The 18211-nt window shown below is 47.1% G+C and overlaps 1 protein-coding gene across 1 annotated transcript; it reads right to left on the bottom strand.

Moving 5' to 3' along the window:
• Positions 1-8872: 8872 nt before the first annotated feature.
• Positions 8873-17031, bottom strand: LOC114049188 (keratin, type I cytoskeletal 17). Its single transcript, XM_027870362.1, has 8 exons — positions 16509-17031; positions 14577-14659; positions 13599-13755; positions 12219-12380; positions 11827-11952; positions 11050-11270; positions 10419-10444; positions 8873-9144 (listed from the first exon to the last, which is right to left on the bottom strand). The coding sequence occupies exons 1-8, from the start codon at positions 16950-16952 to the stop codon at positions 9050-9052; spliced, it is 1314 nt and encodes a 437-aa protein (XP_027726163.1). The 5' UTR covers positions 16953-17031; the 3' UTR covers positions 8873-9049.
• Positions 17032-18211: the final 1180 nt, after the last annotated feature.

The following is an 18211-nucleotide window of genomic DNA, read 5'->3' as shown; positions in this document are numbered from 1 at the left end:
AAAACTATGTAATAAATACTATATATCATTTTCAAAATTACCCTGCTTTTCTGTGTTTCCTTCTAAATTTTCTTTTGTTCTCTCCCATGTACTCTTTTTTCCTCCCTCTCTCCCCACTCCACTCTAGAGAAGGCTACCATTAGACACAAATATATACATATATATATATATATATTATATATATATATAGATGCATACTACACAAACTTCTATTTATCAGTTCTCTCTCTTGATGTGGCTAGTATCGTCCTTTGTAGATCCTTTGTAGTCGATTTAAGTATTTATAATACTGAAAATGAATTAGTCATTCAAAGTTGTTCTTAGGACAATATTTCTGTTACTATGTACAACATTCACTTGGTGCTGTCATTTCACTCTTCATTATTTCATGCAAGCATTTCCATGTTTTTTCTAAAATCATTTCTTACAGCATAGTAGTATTCCATCACAATCATATACCACAACTTGTTTAGCCATTCCCCGACTGAAGGGCATCTCCACAATTTCCAGTTCTTTTCCATCATGAAGATAACTGCTATAAATATTTTGGAACATAAAGGTTTTTTTTTTCCTTTTCCCCTAATCATCTTGGCAAATAGACCGAATAGTGGTATTGCTGGGTCAAAAGGTTTTATAACTCTTTGGACTCTTTGGGCATAATTCCAGATTACTCTCCAAAACGGTAGGATCATTTCACAGTTCCACCAACAGTGAATTAATGCCCCAATTTTTCCATATCCCCATCAACATTTGTTGCCTTCCCCTTTCATCATTTTAGCCAATCTGGTAGCTATAACATGATATCTCGAAGTTGTTTTAATTTTCATTTCTCTAATCAACAATGATTTGAAGTATTTTTTCATATGACTATATGTAGTTTTGATTTCTTTATCAAAAAACTGCCTGCTTATACCCTTTAACCATGTATCAATTAGCGAATAACTCATGTTCTTATAAATTTGACAAAGTTCTTTATATATTTGAGAAATTAGACCTTTATCTGAGAAACCGTCTATAAAATTTTTCCCCAATTTTCTGCTTTCCTTCTAATCTTGGCTGCTTAGTTTTATTTGTACAAAAACTTTTTTAAAATTCGATTTAATCTGACAATCAAAATTATCCATTTTACACCTCACAATGCTCTTTATATCTTATTTGTTCATGAATTGTTCTCCTCTCCATAGGTACCTCTGATAGGTACCTATGATAGGTAATATGTTCCATGTTCTTCTAATTCTCTTGTGATATCTCCCTTTATATCTAGGTCGTGTATCCATTTTGACCTTATCTTGGTAAATCAGGTAAAATGTTGGTCTATGCCCAATTTCTGCCAGACTGCTTTTCCCAACAATTTTTACCAAATAATGAATTCTTATCCTAAAAGCTTACCAATGACAGTTTTCAAATAAAGTAGGGAAGGTTTCTGAGTAGGTCCAACTTGTACATTCAGAACATAAATTATACAGCTGTGCATGAGATGGTTTGAAAAGGGATTATAGGCTCCTCGATTTAGGGTGAGAAAATACCTCAGAGATCTACTAACCTTTCTTTTTATAGATGAAGAAACTGAGGCCCAGAGAGGTTAAGTGACTTACCCAAGGTCACCCAGAAAGTAAGCAGAGCTAGGGATCCAATGTCTTATGGCTCCAAATCCAGATTACCCCCTATTTATACTGTGTCTATCTTGTATGCCAAGTTTGTTTGTTTTGCTTTTTGATGAGTCAGTCAGAGTTAAGTGACTTGCCCAGGGTCACACAGCTAGTAAGTGTCAAGTGTCTGAGGGTGGATTTGAACTCAGGTCCTCCTGACTCCAAGGCTGGAGCTCTATCCACTGCACCACCTAGCCATCCCGGAAAAGAGAAGTTTCTCCCCCATTATACTCTGAGTTATCTGAGAGCAAAGACTGTATCTTCCCTCTCACCCTGGGAGCTCCCCAGATGTGAAACTGTGCCTTCCCCCTCTGTTGGATTCAGTGTGGCACGTGGCCCACTGGGGGGCTCAGGCTGGAGGGGCTTACTGTCTGCTAACTGTCCTCTGTCATTCCTGAAGCCAGCCACACTGGCGTTTGTAGCCAGCCCTCTTCCCCAGCCCTGAGAAAATGCTCAGTCCTTGCTCATCTCAGGTGGAGTATGGGTGTGATTGCTCCATCCCCATCACAGAGCACATTCACAGATCACAAAGCACCAGGAGGCAGGGCACAGAGCCCACAGCACCTTCTGGGCCACAGCCATGGATCCTTATGTGTTTGGGTCATATGAGGAAGGCGGTTACAAAGGGGCTGGACTGTCCCTTTATATCTCAGTGTCTCTGTTTTTGCCACTTACAAAATGTAAAGCCATGAGAATGTGAGTTTCTCAAGGGCAGAGACCGTATTTGTGCATTCTCTAGCCTTTGGAACAGTGCCTGGCACATGGTAGGTGCTTAATAAATAATAATTGACTAACTTATGGTCTTTATCCTTGTTGAAGACTGGCCCACCCATATTAGTAGTATCCAAAGTTGAAAGAAAAGGAGTACGGGAATAGAGAGACTGGTAATATTCCTGGCACTTGGGAGAAGAGTAGTAATGAAACAAGGAGTCACCATCACCACCTTCTAGGACAGCCCATCCCCGACAAAAGAAAACTTCTCAGAGGAGTTCTCACTGCCTCAAGCTCCAATACCACCATTCACGAAACAAAATCAGGGGGAGGGACTGGTTGGGGAGGGGGAGAGAACTTCTTCTGCAAAAGTAAGCTTTTTCTCCTGCAAAAATCTGCTCTCATGAAAGTTCACAGCCTTTCTCTCCAGCCACCTCTTCCTCAGAAGTGCTCCAGTCCCTACCCCAGTTCTAATGTTCTAGCCTCATAGTAGGGCACAGCTGAACTTGCCTGGAGGGGAGGAAATCTCAGGGTAGAAATTATGTCCATTTGAGGTAAACCACACAGCCCGGCTGCATTCCCTAGTAGCTGAGCATAAAATGAAGTCACCCCTTTACTCCCTGTCTGATCTGCAGCCCCTTCTCTAAGATCTGGGAGTCACTGCTCTTATGTATCTCTTATTCTTGCTCCCTCCTCCTCCCCCGCTGGGTTTTCCTCTTTCAGCCCCCTAGAAGAGAGATCAAGGGTTCCTTTTTTTTTTTTAAGAGGAAATCAGGATTAAGCGACTTGCCCAGGGTCACACAGCTACTAAGTGTCTAATATCAATTTCGAACTCAGGTCCTCCTGACTCCAAAGCCAGTGCTCTATCCACTGTGCCACTAGCTGCCCCTAAAAATACTTCTACTTCTATTGTTAAGTCATTAGGACTCTTTGTGACCCCATTTGGGGTTTTCTTGGCAAGAGTACTAAAGTGGTTTGCCATTTCCTTCTCCAGCTCATTTTTACAGATGAGAAACTGAGGTAAACAGGGTTAAGCGATTTGTCTATGGTCACACAGCTAGTAAGTGTCTGAGGCCAGATTTGAACTCAGGAACATGAGTCTTCCTGATTCCAAGCCCAGTGCTCTATCCACCATACCACCTAGCTGCCCCAAGATCATGGGTTCTTAATCTGGGGTCCACAGACCACTAAGGGGTTGTCGGATATATTTCAGGAGGTCCATGAACTTGAATGAGGAAAAAAAAATCATCCTTATTATCACTAATTTTTTGTTTCCTTTGTAATCCTATGTATTTTATTTTGTGCATTTAAAAACATGATTCTGGGAAGGAGTCCATAGATTTCACCAAACTGCCCAACCAAGCCATGATACAAAAAAGGTTAAGAAACCAGGAGCTAGAGGCATCTAAGATGCCTCCCTGCTCTTAATCCTATGATCCCATGATTCCTAAGGGAGCAGAGCCTTTTCTAGTGTGGGTCCCAGATCCCCAACCTTTGACTTAGGGTCTGACTTTGCCCCGGATAGCCCTTCAACCTTCCTAGGCTGTGTTGCCTGGGCTATGCCCAAAAGAGAGCTCTGACTAAACTTTACTCAGCTCATTAGCTGTCACTCCATCTGGATCTGTCTACATTCTGTTCCCTTCTTCTCTTCCCCTTTTTACTTAAGGTTTTTCTAAAGGATCTATTTATTTTAGTGCCACAATAGGTAGAATGACATCCTTGAAGTCAAGAACATCGGATTTCAATCACTGCCTAAGATATTAACTAGCTGTGTGACCTTGGACAAATCACTTAACCTCTCTCAGCCTCAGTTTCCTCAACTGTAAAATGAGGGGAATGGACTCCATGTTCTCTAAGACCCCTTCCATGTCTAAATCTATGATTCTAGGAATACACTGCCTTCCCTCTCTTTGACCTCCTTAACTTTAGCATCCTAGAGACATTTCTACTTTTCTGAGGCTGACTGACTAAACCTGCTACCCTATTAAAAAATGACCCTACTATCTGTGGACTTCACTGCCTATATGGTCTAACTCCTGAGAGCAGCATTCACCTAGACCAGGCTTCTCAAAGTGTCTCTACCATATTCCCTTCTCATAAATATACAGTTGTATATTTCCAGTTTAAACATGTTCATCAACCAGCCCCAAACAATCCTAGTATTGTCCCCCCACTTACTTAAGCCCTTACTTTTATATTGCTTCCTCTAATAAAGCCCCCACCCAAACTCACACTCTAATTAAGTCATTTTTTTTCATAATCATCTTCACCACAGGGAGTGACTAGGTCTGGGGCAAAAGTTAGTTTTGGCAGAAACATACACAATGAGGTCTAGAACCTTCTAACAAGACCCAAGTTTTCAGAAATTGCCACATAACTCTCACCCGCCTCACCTGCCACTAGCTCTTTCTTGTCTCCCTACCCCATAGAGGGAAGGGGTGAGACCCTGGGCTCTGATCCATCCCATCAGCCACAATTTGAACAAAGCCCCTGGTTTCTAGGTTAATTCAACCCCTCCTGTTCTCCTACTCCACCCTTGACATGCCCAGTGACACTGGGTGAGTCAAGGCATCTCTCTTGGTCTCAGTGTTTTAATCCATACAATGGGGAGACTCTTCCCAGTTATTTCCCTGCTCCTTTAGGATTGTTAGGAGGACAAATGAGATCACTCTTTGGGTTACTGGGAAGGGTTGGGCAATGAAAACTTGGGACTGGTTGTCATGATTGGGAAAGTTACCTCCCACCCCCAGCTGCCAAATGAGAATGCTTTCATTTTGCAATTTGTAATATGTAAATGAGATAAGAAGTAATTAAGACAAATTCAGTTAAGTGGGGTGGGTGAATTTGTACTTCTCTGCTGGACACTATGTTACATTTCTATGCCTTTTAAATTTTGGAACCCTGAGAGACAAAGCCTCTATTGCTCACCTTTATTGTTCACCTTTATATTTCTCTAAAGGGTCCTGGGATAGCTGAGATGTCAAGTAAGTAGGAAGACTATCTCTCTATAAAGTTTTCCCCTCCTAGGAGGAGGTAGAAGCAAAATTGCTTTAAGGGCCTCTTTCTTTGTGTTTTGTCCCAAGCACCAAGATTGCTAATTGAGAATATTTTCCCAGGCTATGGTGCTGAGGGTGGATACATTCCACAGAACTAATCAAGCATAATCCAGGAATGCTAGGCCATAAGGCAGTGTCATAGTTCCCCTGAGTCATTGTACGCCTTCTCTTTGGTCCATAAAGTGCCGCTGAATTCCTTACTTAGACCTTAATAACTCATAGTTCTCCCTTTTGTATTGCCATTCTCCCCTTCCCTTGTTCAAAATGGAAGGAGGAGAGACAGCAGGAGGAGACACAGATAGGCCTAATCCAATCTTCCAAACACTCCACATCTTCTGTGATCATTGGCCTAAGTGACTCCATCTTGTATTTTAGTATCTTTGGCTAATTATTAAAGCTGTCTTATTTCTTGTAGATAGAAAAAGAAGGGAAGGGAGGGGAGGGGAGGAGTAAAGGAAAAGCGGGACAAGTTCTTTGCCAACAGTAAAGAAGGGAAGAGATTCCAGACTGCAATGGAGGAGCTGGCAGCAGCAGTTATCAGGAGAAGCTGCCACCACCCTGAGGCTGGAGAACAGATATGGGAGGGGAAGGGGTCTTCAAAGTTAAAGAAAATGGCTCTAGGATCAGGTCCAGGGATTTGGTGGTTTTGTTGAGGTTTGGGGGTGCTAGGAACCCCAAAATCCAAGGGTACAGGGCAGGAGTCTGCCTCAAAAGAATTTGACCACTCAAGCCTTCTTTCAGCAGAGACAAAGTTTATTGTGACACTAATACAAGCAGGCCAGATTTTAAGAATCTGAGCACTTAATGAGGATCAAATTGATACTTTTATACAGAAAGACTGTGGGAAGATCTGGATGGGATCTAGGAGTGGCAAGTAGCCTGGGGTGGTCTGGAGATAACAGAGAAAGGGGTCTAGATGGGCTTAAGAAGCAGAGATGTTCCATGTCTCTTCCAGCAGTCCTCACTCATGTTGTTATTGTTGATCAGTCCTGTATGACTTTTCGTGACCCCATTTGGGGTTTTCTTGGCAAAGATACTGGAGTGGTTTACCATTTCCTTCTCCAGCTCATTTGACAGATGAGGAAACTGAGGCAAACAGAGTTAAATGACTTGCCCAGGGTCATACAGCTGGTAAGTGTCTGAGGCCGGATTTGAACTCACAAAGATGAGTCTTCCTGACTCCAGGCCCAGCACTCTACCCATTGTGCCACCTAGCTTCCACTGGTCATCATTTCCCTCTTGGCACAGGAGAGTGGGCACTGGCCATGGAGCCACAGGACCTGACTTCAGATTCCACCTCTGATACTACCTGGGTGACCTTGGGCAAGTAGGCTTCAGTTTCATCATCTATGAAACGGGGTGGGGGCAGGGCATGGGGAGAGGTTTAAACTAGGTTAAATTACCTCTGAACTCTCTTCTGATTGTAGATCTATGACCAGAAGACCCCTACAATTACTTCCAGCTCTCAATCCTGTGATCCGAGGATTTCACTGGGAGCAAGTAGAGACCACAGAGGGCCTTTCTCCCTCTGTCACCCAGCCACCACCAGCGCCAGCATCTTATCTGTGAGTCTCATTTGGGGGAAAGACTCCAGCCAACAATCACAGCCGCCACCCAAGAGAGGTATTTTCCTAAAAAGAAAATACGTCTGCCTGTGTTTGCTCCTTAGACTCTCCACCGTAAGCAGTGGGAGGAACCACTTCCCTCTCCACCCTCCTCTTCCCTGGGGCAGTGGAGGGAGGAGAGTAAGACGTCTAGTCAAAGGAGTCTCCTGGAATCTCCCCACATACCATTCCCCAAAGGAGACAGTGCTCTCTACACCCTAGCCCAAAGCTAAGGCCCTTCCTACTCTGAGTCTATTGCATAGGAGATGACAGTGCGTATTTCAAAAGGAATTGATCCTTTTCACAAAGCCAACTGGTGTGTACTCCCAGGACGCCAGGTGTCCAGGCACAGTGTCCTGGAGCCCACACCACTGTTTCTCTCTCCCTGCAGACCAACAGGGCATACTCCCCTAGGCTCCTCCTCAGTTCCCTGCTCTCTGTCTTTGGGAACAAGAAGAAGCTTAGTTCTTGAGGGTGACAGTGGCTCCCTGTTGCCCCACTCGCCTCTCCTCCAGCAGGGAGCTTAGCCTAAATTTCTGCCTCAGGTTCTGAGATTGAGAAATTATAAAATTGCAGTATCTGGGGGGCTCCTGCCCCTCACCCCCAACAGCCTGTGAAGATGCTGCCTTGACACTTGGAAGATGTGATGTGGCAAAGATGGTCATCTGTAAACCTTGAGTTCTCAGAGTCTGGTGAGACCTCACTATTTTCCTCCCAGTTTTGGAATTATCTCTAGCACCTGAGGCAACCTCCACCCCCACCTTTGGCACTTGTAGTTTCTGGAAACTTCTTTCTGAGCCCTAGTCCTTTAAATCCTGGTCACAGGATTTAAAGCTGAGAGGATCAACTTGTCCATCACTTTCATTTTACAAATGAAGAAACTGAGACCCTGAAGGTTTAAGTGAATCACCCAAAGTCATTCTCTTCCACAGTTGTAGGGGGAAGGGTTGGGGAAAGCCTTAATGGTCCCTCTCTTCTACTCCATTCCCACCCTATCCACCCTACGGCTTCTCCATAGGTTTACACAAGACCAAGATTGGAACCATGGACCTAAGACTGACAGTGGAGACGAGGGTCCAGCCCCAAACCTGCTCCCTCCAAGCTTTCCCCTAGAGCAGGGGTTCTTCACCTGAGCTCTAAGACCCTCCTTCCAAGGAGTTTGAATGGGGAAAATAATGATATCTTTATTTTCACTAACATCTAGCTGAAATTAGTATTTCCTTCAATTATGAATGAAAGCAACAAGATATTAAGATGAAGAAGCCCATAACCTCCAAAAAAAAGTTTAAGAAGCCCTGCAAAAACAGTTGTCAGATTTAGTCTCTGGTCCCAATATTTTCCCCTGCCCACTATCAGGTGGAAAGATAGCAGCAGCGAACAGACATCTAAGGGCCAGAAGAGGAAGAAAAAGAAAAGGAATAACAAAGAAACTAAAATGATAGCACTCTAGGTCCCAAGTCAATGGATGATGGCTTGTAGGAGCATAGATTTAGAACTGGGTGAGAGAACCTCAGAAATCATCTAGTCCAATCTATTCATTTTACAGATGAGGAAACTGAGGCCCAGATGGTAGACTACAGAGCTCTTTCAGAACTTGTCCTCTAAGAAAAGCTTAATGACACTCTGCTAGAATTTATGTTTGTGGAGAATCGAAGCCTTGGGGTCCCCCTGGTCCCTAAGGGCATGTTCTGTGCTTCTAAGATGCAAGTACATTAGGCAGAATGCTGGGGCGGCCCCCTCTATTCCTTCTTCCACAGTCCAAAAGAGGGAATGTTCTTCTCTCCCTGACCTACTCTTGGCAGTCCTACAGGGGTTTCACCTTCTAGGGCAACACAGGACTCCAGTTAGCATCTCTGAGTCAACAAGCTTTATTAATTGGGAAGAGTGGGAAGCCAGAGAGCTTGGGTTGGGGTTGGGGGAAGGGGCTACAGAAGGAAGTTGAAGGAGGGAGAAACATAATCAGGGTCCCAAGTGAGGTCACTAAAAAGCGGCTTTCCTCTTGCTTCTCACTCAGGCCACTGGGTCTCCTTTAGCGGGTAGATTGGTGGACCTGCTCCCGGGAAGAGATGACCTTGCCATCCTGCACCTCCTCCACAATGGTGCGCACCTGGCGAGTGGTCACAGCTACAGAAGAAGCCAAGAGACACAGATATTAGTGACACAGCCAAAACCAGGTCAGAACCCACCTTCTTAGCTACAGTACAGCATGGACGGCCAAAGTATGCTCACCCCCTGGGACTATACTCCCATTTAGACAGGGAGAACTTGGATGTGTTCTGTATGTTGTTCTAATCAATGTATGCACATTGTTTATATGCTGTCTCCCCCATTAAAATATGAGTTTTTCTTTGTCTCTATTTGTATCCCAAGCTACCTTAGTTCCTGGCACACAGTAAGCACTTAATAGATGTTTGTTGACTGTTTGTCTGACCCTTCCCACCTTCTTCCCCAGTCTGTAAAATCAACTCCTCCTTCAAGATTCTTCCACCAACTTCTCCCAGGCTCATCAGCCCCTCCCTCCTCCCTTCTTCTCTTAGCACAACTGTTCTCCATCTCCCACCCAGATCACTCCCCTTGTTGTCATACATCCTCAGTGTGGCCATTTCCCCCATATAGAATGACTGGTTAAGCCTTCCACAACCTCTCCTTTACTCTACATCCCCGGAGCTGATTCAGCCACGTGTTCAACAGGCAGTAATACCACTTAGGATACTGCCACATTAGGTTATGGGATTGGGATAGGAGATAGGAACTGGACCTGTTTTCATTAGTATAGGGAACTCCCAAAAGAGGAAATTCCCCCTACCATCACAGATCAGCACCTTCTCTGCAACTTGTTACCTTAGAGAGCTGTCTAGATCACTGAGAAATCAAGTTGTTTACCCAGGATAGACAGCCAGTATATGTCAGAGGAGAGACTTGAACTCAGGTCTGCTTGACTTCCAGGCCAGCTTACTTACTGCTTTGCCACACTGACTCTCATTGCTGAATTGGTGATCTTAAATTATCCTCTTGTGTAACTAAATCACAAACTTCTCCAAGGCAGAGGCTGCTACATTGCCCATACACACCCACCAAATAGCCTGGGAGCCGCTTGAGAATGGGGATTTTGTCTCATATATTGGACTGAGACATCCCAAAAGGGCCAGACTCAGCTCTCCCTGCTGTCCTTCCTTTAATCCCTGCACAGTATGCATCACAGGCCTCTGACTGGCTTCAGTGACAGTAAATGATGAATGACTAATAATTCCCCTACTTTCTCACCCTGCCCCTGTGGTTTGTCATGGTTTCTGGTGCCACCCGGACATAGCTGTACAAACACCCCACTGAACCTCTACAGATGTGCCCAGAACCCAAAGAGCTTCCTGACCCTCCTTTCCAGCTGTCACTGTACTTACGTTCTTTGGGTTTGTACTGAGACAGGCTGTGGGAGAAGAGAAAGAATATATTAGATGTGGGTACCTGGGATTTAGTCTTTTGAGACTTCTCAAAATCAAAGGAACCTGCCCCCGTCCACACATACACATTCCACTGTTTCCACAGGGGTCACAAGCAGGGAGACATAAAGGGCAGCTATCATGGAGACAAGCTGACAGAGAGGGCCCAGTGAGGGACATGTTTTGTTTTTTTTGGTTTTTTGGTTTGGTTTTGTTTTTTTGGCTAGGCAATGGGGTTAAGTGACTTGCCCAGGGTCCGCAGCTAGTGCATATTATGTATCTGAGGCCAGATTTGAACTCAGGTCCTCCTGACTCTAGGGCCAGTGCTCCATCCATCTCGACACCTAGCTGCTCCAGGACATGTTTTTTGGGGGTTTTAGCTTTTTTTTTTTTTACCATTTTTGACAAATGCACATATTTTTAACACCAGAAAATTCCACTCTCCTTGTCACAGAAGTATTTATTTTGCTAGACATAAAGACTCAAAGTCTCTGATGAATTCAGCCACGTGTTCCCTAGTCATAGCTCTCACCATCAGCCTTTCACCCTCCACCCTCACCCCCTCAGGCCTCCTCACTGCCTGGTCACTCACTGGGCATCCTCTCCCTCCAGCAGGCGGCGGTAGGTGGCGATCTCCTGCTCCAGACGGGTCTTCACGTCCAGGAGGACCTTGTACTCTTGGTTCTGCTGCTCCATCTCACAGCGGAGCTGAGCCAGCTGCTCCTCAACGCTGCTGATGAGCCCCTGGATCTGGGACAGCTGGACGCAGTAGCGGCTCTCTGTCTCAGCCAGGCTGCCCTCCAGAGAGGCTTTCTGGAGGAGGAGAGAGGAATAGGGAGTCATTGACTTGTTCCCCATCCTTCCATGTAGCTTAGAAGTCATAGGATCATAGCATTAGAACCAAAAGAGAGCTTAGTGGGCATCAAGTCCAGCCTTCTCATTTTACAGTTAAGGAAACTGAGTCCCAGAGAGGCCAGATAGCGAGTATCTAGGATGGGATTAGAACCCACATCTGTATCACCCTGCCTCTTTTTTTTTTTTTTTTAGGCAATTGAGGTTAAGTGACTTGCCCAGGGTCACACAGCTAGTAAGTATCAAGTGTTTGATCTGAGGCCGGTTTTGAACTCAGGTCCTCCTGACTTCAGGGCCAGTGCTCTATTCACTGTACCACCTAGCTGCCCCTCCTGCCTCTTTTTTTCACTGCATCATGTGGGGACTCACAGCTAGTAAGTGTCTGAGGTGAGATTTTAACTCAGGTCTTCCTGGCTCCAAGCCAATCCTTCTATCCACCTATCCTAGGTGGCTAGGTCTAGTCTACAAGCTGGAGCTGGAGGCACCTACCATGGGGCATCAAGGATGGGGTACCTACCATGCTGAGCTGGGACTGCAGCTCAATCTCCAGGGCTTGAACACTGCGGCGGAGCTCAGAGATCTCGCTCTTGCCGCTCTGTAGGAGCTCACTGTTGGTGGCTACTTCTCGGTTCAGCTCTTCAGTCTAGAGAAGAATAAGAGAAACAGATTTAGAAGGAGTCAGCATGAATGCCCTCACTATAGCCTGGGTTCAGAGTCCCTGATCCACCTATCTACACCCAACAGGGTTGGCAACCCTCCATGAAGCAGGCTAGACTCAAATTCCACAAGGCCAGGCCAGCGGATCACATCAGGGCTCTGATGTCCCCTCGCTAAAGAAAAACAATCAAGATAGACTCCCCTTCCTTAACCCATATAGGCCCCTGGCAAGAGCCCCAGTTTGGTACCCACCTTGCTAAAGAACCAGTCCTCAGCATCCTTGCGGTTCTTCTCTGCCATCTTCTCATACTGGTCACGCATTTCAGCCAGGGTTCGGCTCAGGTCCACACCAGGGGCTGCATCCATCTCCACATTGATCTCTCCACCCACCTGGCCTCTAAGGGCATTCATCTCCTGTGGACAATCATAGGGAACATCTGGAAGGGACGCTTCAAAGGTCATATGGTCCAACCCCCTCATTTTACAAATTAGGAGACCACGGTCTAGAGGAAGCTGCTATTTGTCCAATGTCACACAAGTAGTAAGTAGAAGATTGGAGATTTGAGCCTAGGTCCTTGGATTCCAATTGAAGCATTATTTCAGAGTTTAATAATAATAATGGCATTTATGTAGCTCTCTCAGGTTTGAAAAGCACTTTACATATATTATCTCAGCTGATCTTCACAATAACTCAGTGAGATAGATGCTGTTATTATCCTCATTTAATAGCTGAGGAAATTAAGGACAGAGGTTAAGTGACTTCAATAGCTGGTAAGTTTTTGAGGTTGGAACTGAACTCAGGTCTTCCTTGTTCCAAGTCCAGCTTTGTACTCATTATACCACTTAGCTGCCTTAGATCGAGAGTTCAAGGGTCACTGGGTCCAACCCTCTGGTCTTATATATAGGAAACTGAGTCCCAAAGAGATTAAGTGACTTGCCCAGGGTCACACAGCTAATAAATGTCTGAACTCTGCTTTGAACCCAGGTGTTCTTGCCTCCAAGGCCAGCACTTTCCACTATTCCACATTGCCTCTTTTATCACTGCATCATGCTAGGACTCAGCTCCAAGGCATCTCTGACCAATGGCTCCCTAAGACAGACCCCTGCTGAGGATAAATGACCTTTAGCTCTCAGCTTAGCTTCCATCTCCCTACACAGGAGGGAACCTCCCAAGGTTAAGTTTTTGCCAGTTTCCTTGGGAGATTCAGGGCTCCTAGGTTTCACACGACCTTCTTCTGACTATTCCCTCTCTGTATTTCCCTTCAGTCCCTTGGAGCTCGGTTAGTACTTTTTTTTTTTTGTCATTGCTCCTCTGTCTCCTCTGAAGTGTGTCCAGTCTCCCCCTGTCCCCATCAGACTGGGAGATTCCTGAGGTCAAGCACTTTGTCTCCACCCCTCAGAATGGGAGCTCTTTAAGAACCAGAGCTCCCTCCTTGGCCTTTACAAGGTTCAGCACACACGAGACTATCAATCCTTGTTCACTGACAATGTGACTAACACTGAACCCTGACTGTACCTTTCCCAACTTTCCAGTCAGTCTCTCCTGGCATCCCTAAGCCCACAGAATGTGTAATTTACTTGCTCTCCATCTCACCCTCTCTTGGGCTCCCACTGCCCCTTCTTTAGACTTACCTCCTCATGGTTCTTCCTAAGATAGGCCAGCTCCTCCTTCAGGTTTTCAATCTGCATCTCCAGGTCAGCCCTGGACAGGGTCAACTCATCCAGTACCCTGCGCAGACCATTGATGTCAGCCTCCACGCTGGTACGCAGGGCCAGCTCTGTCTCATACCTGCAACAGGAACCAGAGAGGTCAGGAAGATATGCACAGCATCTCTAGGAACCAACCCTTCCCTTTACAGGAAACGAGGGCCCCAGTAGGAATGGTTAGTCCTAGAGGATGACCATAGGAACTAAGGCAGGAATGATGTCACCTATGGACTCAATGGTAATTGTGGCAATTTGGGGGGTGAGGGTGTCAAAGCACTATTCCTTACCTACCCTTCTGTCTCCTCTCTCTCTCCTTTTTTTTTACAAGATAATAGGATTTAGAGGTAGAAGGACCATTAGAGATTACTGAGTCATTTTACAGATGATGAGACCCACAGTGGTTTAACAACTTGCCCAAGGTTAGGCAAGTAATAAATAAACAAAGCAAAGATTCAACCCTAGATTTTCTGATTCCACATCCAATGGTCTTTTCCCTCTGCAATGCCACCTCCTCATTCCACCTTTCTTTTCTCTCTCTCCCTCCCCCCCATCCCCTTATCCTCTGCCTGAGATCTTCCAGGCAGTTTCAGGGACTCTATAAAAACTGCTGGCCTAGAGACTAAGGAGCAGAAAAGCAGCAAGTCCTCCACCCTCTAGGGTCCCCCTCCATGACTCAAAGACCCTGCCAAGAACTCAGGAAAATGACCAACCTCAGGAAAACCTAAAGCAGTGTCTCATTGGCAATACTGGCACGTAGAATAGCTCAGCTGCTCCCCAGACCCTCTGAATGAATATGTCTGATTGGGAGGTTCTAGGGAGGTCCCAGACCACCCCCCTCCAACAAGCATATAGGAGAGAGAGATATAAATGACAGAGTACTCCCAAGCCCAGCCCACAACTCACTTGGTTCGGAAGTCATCAGCAGCCAGGCGGGCATTGTCAATCTGCAAAAGGATGTTGGCATTGTCCACAGTGGCCGTGAGGATCTGAGGGAGGCAGACAGAGGGCAAGGGTGAGTTGGGGGCAGGTAGCAGAGACAGACTGGATCCCAGATAACTAGACTGTCCTCTCCCCATAGACTGTCCCCCGTAGGCGGGCATCAGAGAAACAGACCCCATCTCCACCCCCCCAACCCCCCCACCCCGCACACACACATGCACCCTCTGGCCTTAACTGCCATACCTGATGCTAGGTTTATGAGACAAGTTTTCCTTCCCAGGGGCACTGGATATTGGCACCTCCTTCACTCGGACCCTCCCTCCCTAACTCCTCCTCCTCTATCCCACCAAGATAATTGCTCTGAGGTTGCTTCAGAGAGCAGACAGGAGCTGAGTAGGAGTTGAATGAGCTGAAACTTGCCCCCCTTCTCCCAACACAGCCCTCCACCCCCCATGCTCTGACTTAGGTGGAGAGGAAGCTGCAGGCTGGTGGAGAGGAAACCTGAGGGGACTTGAACCCGGGAGAGCGGGCTCCAAAACTTGGTCTTGGGCAAAGGATGGATTAGAAATGTCAGAGCAGAAGAACTTAGATATCAAGTGCCTTAGAAATCACAGGAGCAAAGATGTCAACTGAAAGACACCTGGGAGGTCATCTAATCCAACCCCCTCATTTTACAGAAGAGGAAACTGAGGCTCAGAAAAGTTAAGTGACTCGTCTACGGGCACCCAGAGAGTAAACTGTTGAAGCTGGAATTTGAACCCAGGTCTTCAGGCTCCAAATCCAGTGTCCTTTCCATGACTTCATTCTGCCACTCTGGCCCATCCCCCTCAAGGGCAGGAAAACTAAAGGCCAGGGAAGATGCCCAAAGGAGACATTGATGAAGATATCAAATTCAAACCCAGAAGAGCTTGGCAAATAAGCAGCCAGCATCCCAGGGATGCCTCAACCCACAGATCCTCCCTTTGACTTTCCTTCTTTCAGGGACGCTCAGAAAAAAAAAGCCTCGGCCTCTGGAGGAGGGAACCAAGGAGGAATCCCTGAATTCTCCACACAAGGTATTGGAGATACCTACAGGGCACTCACTGAAGCCTTCAGCAGCCTTGGAGACATTCTTAACCTGATTCCTTCCTTAGATGGCAGCATCTACCTCCTCCTAGTAGCAGGTGCCTTGGCCCTCAACCAAGTCGCACTAGCCCATCCCCAACTTTTATCCTCAGTCCCAAGAGATTTGGGGAGTCAGAACAGGACCAGGGCATGGGGGGACCCTGAGTTTGATTTTACCCTTGACAAGGAGAGGAGGCCATTTGTCTCCCCCAGCACCCAGACTCAAGGAGAGACCTGAGTTGAGGACATCTCTATGGCACAGGTGGTAAGCTGTTCCATCCCTCCCCAAAGGACCAGTCACAATGCTCCAAGGGAATCCTACTTCAAAGGACTGTAGATTTAAGCCTTGAAGGGAACCCTTAGAGATCATCCATCCAACCCCTTCATTTTACAGATGAGGAAATGAAGACACAACAGCATTAAGCCTGATGTCACAGAGATGATTAAGTGTCCCACCGTGGGCTCCAAACCCAGGAATTCTAGCTCCAAATCCAGCTCTCCTTCTACTGGACACCCCTTCTTTTTGCCCTCTCATATAGGAAACTCTCGACATCTTATTCGAACCTTTCTCTGAGCTCTGGCAATATGTAATATCAAACTGAGAGACCTGGGTCTTTGCCATTAACTAAACTGTGTGACTCTGTGCCCACCTCTGTGGGCCTCGGTTTATCCCTTTATAAAAGAAGGGGGTCAGAGTAGATGTTCCTTCCAGCTCCTAGGATTTTATGAGACGTGTGTGTGTGTGTGTGTGTGTGTGTGTGTGTGTGTGTTCTGGAGATGGCGGGGTGGTACCTTATTCTTCAGGTCCTCGATGGTCTGATAGTAGCCACTGTAGTCCTTGGCAGGCCCAGGTGCCTGCTTCTGGTACCAGTCCCGGATCTTCAGCTCCAGATCAGTGTTGGCCTCTTCTAGGGCACGCACCTTATCCAGGTAGGAGGCCAGGCGGTCATTGAGGTTCTGCATAGTGGCCTTCTCCCCCCCAGCCAGCAGGCCATCCACACCACCGAAGCTGCCCGCGTAACTGCCCCCCAACCCACTGCTGAAGCTGTAATTGCCAGAATAGCAGCTGCCTCCATAGCCTGCCCCTAGGCCTCCTGAAACCAGCCTAGAAGAGGAGACAGAGCCAAAGCCGCTGCCTGGGGCCCTGCAGGAGGCTCTGGAGGAGCTCCCACCAAGGCCGGAGGAGCCCTTGATGGAGCTGGAGGTGGTATACTGGCGAATGGTAGTGGTGGCCATGGTGAGGGAAAGAGAGAGAGCCCACTCTAGTTTCAGTCACACGAGGAGGAGCTGGGACTGAGAAGTGTGTGTAAGCTGTGATCACTCTCCCCCTGCCTTTATACCCAGGCCAGTGGGCGTAGTGATAAAAGCCCTCGCTTTTTTTGTTTCCATTCTCCTCTGCTTTCATCACCGCTTGGCCTCCTGCCAGCGCCCAGGTGGCTCGATTTCCCCCCCATTAGTATCCGGGGGTTTGCCTCATTTCTTCAGATCCTTAAACTGGGCGTTCGTTCATGTGTGTGCGTGTATGTGTATGTGTGAGCGTTGTTCGTGAGTATGTGTACTTCTCTGTGCTCAGACACCGTCACCTGTGATTCAGGCTGGACCGGGCCCCCCAGCTATGCTTTCCCATGACCTAATGAGGAAGAGGAGCTCCAGAGAAGTCATGAGCAAGAGGGCCCTCCCAGGCATTAGCAGCAGCAGCAGGAAGAGGGGAAGGAGGCAAGAAGGCCTGGCTGTGTCACTCCAGGCACTGGATCTCAGGTGACCTAGATTTGCCAGTGAGCAGCCCTAGGTTGGGTTTGCCTTATAGGGAAGGAAGAGGAAACATCCAGCTACCAGAAAAAACAGCCCCACAGTGTGAGCCAAGAGCAGGGAAGGCTCACCCCTGGGCTGGTCCAATCTATTCCCAAATATCTCCCAACCCCAGCTGTGGCTAGGGAATCCTTGAGCCTACACTGGAGGTTGAATATCTCAAGCCCCATCCCCTTCCCCTGCTTAAATCAGGCAGCACTTACTGGCCCCACCAGGTAACAACCTGAAGAAGGGTCAACCTTAAACAATCCCCCTACCCAGCCTTGCCCACCCCTACCCCTTCAGAGCCATAGGTAGGACTAGGCTCACCTGGGGCAACGGGAGCAGGGTCTGGGACGAGGGAAGAACATGGCAGGGGCACAGAAGACAGGACAGCCCCCAATAGAGGGGATGGACCAACCCTCACCAGGAGCAGACCCCAGCATGGGACCACAAGGCAGAGTGCCTGGACAGTGGTACTTCCATGGAGGAAGTACATATTCCTGAAGACGAAGCACCCCCTTCACGTCGGCACCCTGGGGCAATGCTCTATTCAGCACACCAGGTCATGACTCGGATGCCACCATCTCCTAGGGCAGACCTCTGGTGGCCATGTCCCCATTCTACCAAGATTCCACCCCAAGTCCCAAGTCCCTCCATCATCCATACCAGTCTAACTCTTGAATTTCCAGAGAAGGTACCAAATC

The sequence above is a fragment of the Vombatus ursinus genome, unplaced genomic scaffold (genome assembly GCF_900497805.2).
Source record: "Vombatus ursinus unplaced genomic scaffold, bare-nosed wombat genome assembly UNPS02014797.1, whole genome shotgun sequence".
Lineage (NCBI taxonomy): Eukaryota > Metazoa > Chordata > Mammalia > Diprotodontia > Vombatidae > Vombatus > Vombatus ursinus.
The sequence above is the reverse complement of the archived record's forward strand: the minus strand, read 5'-3'. Positions and strand labels throughout refer to the sequence as shown.